At 29.2% G+C, this 4,567-nt stretch overlaps 1 protein-coding gene across 1 annotated transcript in view; it reads right to left on the bottom strand.

Moving 5' to 3' along the window:
• Positions 1-1,080, bottom strand: part of LOC106791960 (myosin heavy chain, muscle-like) — a 3,746-nt gene extending 2,666 nt beyond the window's left edge. The window contains exon 1 of the mRNA XM_014758019.1: positions 904-1,080. Within this exon, the coding sequence (XP_014613505.1) occupies positions 904-1,080 (177 nt within the window). The remainder of the gene's footprint in view (positions 1-903) is intronic.
• Positions 1,081-4,567: the final 3,487 nt, after the last annotated feature.

The raw sequence follows: 4,567 nt of genomic DNA on the forward strand, positions 1-4,567 counted from the left end.
TCTCGAGAGAAAAGAAATAATATATAAATAAAATTAACGAACGCTACTCTTGGTGACATTTTTTGAATTATTATATTCTTCTTTTTTGTGTTTTTTTTTTGTCAATTCTACTTTAACAATTTTAAAACAAACGTTACTATTCGTTGCGAACAAAAAATATTACATTTTTAATAACAAAAAAAAAGAAACAGAAAATAAATTTAATATCAAATTGTAATATTAAATTCTAATACGAATAATAATCGTCAATTTTGTTCTTCTTTTTTCCACTGGACAAAAGGGACGATAACAAATTGATAAATCTGTGAATATATATATATATATTGATTAACAACAAAAAAACAATACAATACAACATATACAAACGCAAAACACACGGATACACACACCACAGTGAGAAAGTGACACAGATAGACAAGCAAAGCGATAGAATCATTGTTGCAATTTATATTTTCTATACGGAACAGTGAAACTTCTTTTGGAGAAATTATTGTTCGAACGAAACGAAAACAATTGAAAGGTTTCGAAAAAAAATTGGGAATATCATTCGAATAGCAAGATGGAGTAAGGGGGGATGAGGGAGGGGGTGATAGGAATGAAAATAAAAATGAATAAATATATAATCGGATCGATTAATAATAATAATATTTGAAACGGGAATGTGAAAATTAAAAGAAGTTTCACTCGATTTTATTTTTGGAAAATAAAAAAAAAAAGAATAAAAAGAAAAAAAAACTGAACTGAAGAATTTCAAAATGTGGGTTAAACAATATTGTACGTTCTCTACTACCACAATTAAAAATTTGTCAATTGAATTATGGGCGAGATAAATAAAAAAAAAAAAAAAAAAAAAAAAAAAAAAAAAAAAAAAACAACGACGAGCGAATAATACTCGGCTTTTACCTTTTCGATTAAATCGATCGTCGACTGCAAGTCCATACCGAAATCGATAAAAGTCCAAGGAATACCCTCGCGTTCGTATTCCTCTTGTTCCAGGACGAACATATGATGATTGAAGTATTGTTGAAGTTTTTCATTCGTAAAGTTGATGCAGAGTTGCTCAAAACTGTTGAACTGCATCGCGCGTCACAATAATCCATATTCCACAAAAGAAGAAGAAGAAGAAGGAAGAACAGAAGAACAGAAGAACAGAAGGAGAAGCGGAACACGCATAATGCAGAGAAAAAGAACAAAAAGAAAAAAGACAAGACTAGAAAAAAGGGTTCTCTCAAACAAACAAAAAAGCCGACAAATTATTATTCTTTTTTTTTTTTTTAAATTAAATTCGAGAGACGATATTTATAATAGAATTAATAATATAATTTGTTTCGTCTCTCTCGTTTAATTTTTTTTTGTATGTTTCCTTCCTTGTTGGATAATCAGGATCGATATTTTTCGTTGTAATTTTCTTCTGTGTGTGTGCAGCAGTTTTTTTTTTTTTTCTTTTGTTTTTTCTTTCTTTCATATTTAACGTGCAAAAGCTTCGTTACCAATTGATTGATTTATTTATTTATTTTCGCAAATACGAATATTCTCTCGGTGGGTAAAGTAGAAATGTGTTTTATCTTCTAACGGTCGATAACAGAAGAATATTATCGAATATTTCTATTTTCTTAATTATAAAAACGGAATGTATTTAAACGGAATGATGATTATACGTTTACAAATAAGTCCAAATAATGTTATTCATTTTTTGTTTTCTTTCTTTGAGATCCTTTTTTACGATAAATTATTGACCTATATTATATATGAGTCATCGTTTACCGACCGAATCGTACCGATAACAAACTATACCATAATCAACAAATTCAAAACATTCTATTATATATAATTAAATTTATAATAATTATGAAAAAAAAAACAAAGTTCATATACTGATATTTCATGAACAAAATCCCGTTTGTATAACCAACTGACCCATTACAATAGAACGTCTTTAAATCATTATACTTTTATGTCGAGTGTGACTCGCCATCAGTTTTTATCTAAAGTACTCCTCTGTTGTGATTTGTTTGTATATATAATTAAATATGAAATAAAATATAATTATATACTTTAACAAGGTAATATATGAATTTATAAAAGAAACGAATAATTAAAGTATAAAATTGATATTATTTGATTTTTAAGTATATAAAAATTAAAAAACAAAAAATATTGTATCAAAAGAAAATATTCTAACGAATAACAATAATAATAATCATAATACAAATATTACTGTGACTCATTTGTAAACATTGACAAAAATAATAAAATAATTCATTTCAATTAATGATCGTCAACGACCGTTGGAGAATAAAACTCATTGAGAGATGGGGAAGGGGATCAAAAAAAAAAAGAAAGATGAGAATGAAATAATGAGAAGGATAACAGACATACACATAGAGACAGAGAGAGAGAGAGAGATATAGCAAGAGTATAAAGGAAATGTTAAATAATATATCCTGTATAAAATAATATTAGTAAAGCTCGAGCAAAATTAATTAGAATAATTCCACATGCTCGAGCAGTAGTCAGTCCATTCGATTATTCCTTAAGAATTTTGTTTGTTTGTTTGGCTCGAATCCACCTTGACAATCGATCCCTTAAAGTACTTATAATTTTTTTGTTCTTTTTTTGTTGTTGTTGTTTCTTTTTGTTTTTCCTTATAATCCTGCAAATTCGATGAGCAACATAGACGACACATGTTTTGTTTCGCAAAACAATGCGATAGGTGTCGACAAAGAAGCTGCTGCTGACATCATCATCATCATCATAAGCCTATTTTGTTTTCCCATATATATATTTTTCCTTTTAGTTTTGTTTTATTTTGGTTCGTTTATAGTTTCTTTGTTTCTGTTGATAGAAATCTTGGCACGAAAATACCTTCTCGATAAGATCAATCGTCTGCTGTAGATCCATGCCAAAGTCAATGAACGTCCATTCGATTCCTTCCCTTGTATATTCCTCTTGTTCAAGTATGAACATGTGATGGTTGAAGAATTGTTGCAATTTCTCGTTGGTGAAGTTGATGCAGAGTTGCTCGAAACTGTTGAACTGCTCGACCAAGGGGGTTGTTGTGGTAAGGGTAAAGCGGAGCAACGGAAAAATAGAAAACAAAAACAAACGGGGTAAACAGCCGTCATTAATTGCTGCTTTTATCGTGATTAATTGTGGTTTCTTTTTTCTCGTTTGTCATTTTTTTCTTTTTTTTTTTTCTTATTTTTAGAGAGAGAGAGAGAGAAAAATAAACAAATGGTAAATATAAGGTGTCTCACAGGTCCTGGGGGTGGATTTTAAAGTAAAAGAAAAAGAAGAAGAAGAAATAATGCGATTATGGGTGCGTTGGAGTTGGGTGTAAAGGGGTGGGGGTGGTTGGGGGCTGACTTGTTAGGATAATAGAAACAAAAATCTGATCGAGAAACAAAAACAAAAATAGAAAAGAGCAAATTAAATTTGAATCGAATAAATTGACAATTCATTTTTCTAGAATAATTTTGTTTCTATTTATTTAGCAAACAAAATGTGCTTTTAAGAGGGATAATGCAATTGCTAAAAAGAAAAGTTTGCAATAAAAGGGGTAGGAAGAGTGGGTACATAAATGGCGTATAAATTTCAATGATGATAGTTTGCTTCTATTTAAACAAAATATGCTATAGGATAATGCAATTGGTAAAAAAGAAGGGTTGCAATAGGGGATTGTATAGATGATGGTGTATGGGGTAGTTGTTAAGATGATAGAAACAATCTGATTCAAACAAATTGACTAAAATAGGCCAATGAGTTTCAATGATATTTTTTGTTTCTATCATTATTGCAAATGAAAGATACACATATATATAAATGTAATATGTTCGATGAAATATAAAGCAATTTCGTGAATCATGTTATTGTCATATTGTTTAACATGATTATTATACGGATCGCTTATTATCACAAGGAAGTATCGAATATGTGATATAATTGGATAAACAAAGATAGATATATAATATATACATATTTGTATATGATCCTTATTCAAAAGGATTTATCGTATTTGCTAATTTAATTTAATTTCAGGTATATGCGAAATAAACGAAAGTAAAAGAAGAAGAATAATAATAAACTATATAAAATATAATTCTTCTTGTACGATCGTAAATTAACATAATTACCATGCAAACGTAATAAATATCGATAAAAATATAGAGTAATAATAATAATAATAAAGAAAAAAAAATAAGAAACACATGATAATAATGTGGGTAGAAAACAAGGGGTGGGGGTTGGGGGCTGGGGGTAGTTGTGCAAATGGGTACATACGTACTAGGTACCTTATTGTTCGACAATATCAAGTTCCAAATATTATCGTCGAATATAAACAAGGCAATAGAAACAAAATGGCCAATTTGACAATACTATTAGCAAAAACAAAATTGGACCGATTTTCTTGAACGGTTTTGTTCCTGTTGTTGTTGTTGTTGTTGTTGGTAATTTGCATTAATCATTCATTCATTAATCATCGTCATCATCATCATCATCATCATCATTGTTATCATCGTCATCAGCACGATTCGTCATCGTAAACTCCCATTTACCTCCTTAGGCT

Source organism: Polistes canadensis, unplaced genomic scaffold (assembly GCF_001313835.1).
Source record: "Polistes canadensis isolate GaletaPanama2010 unplaced genomic scaffold, ASM131383v1 scaffold_360, whole genome shotgun sequence".
NCBI classification, from domain to species: domain Eukaryota; kingdom Metazoa; phylum Arthropoda; class Insecta; order Hymenoptera; family Vespidae; genus Polistes; species Polistes canadensis.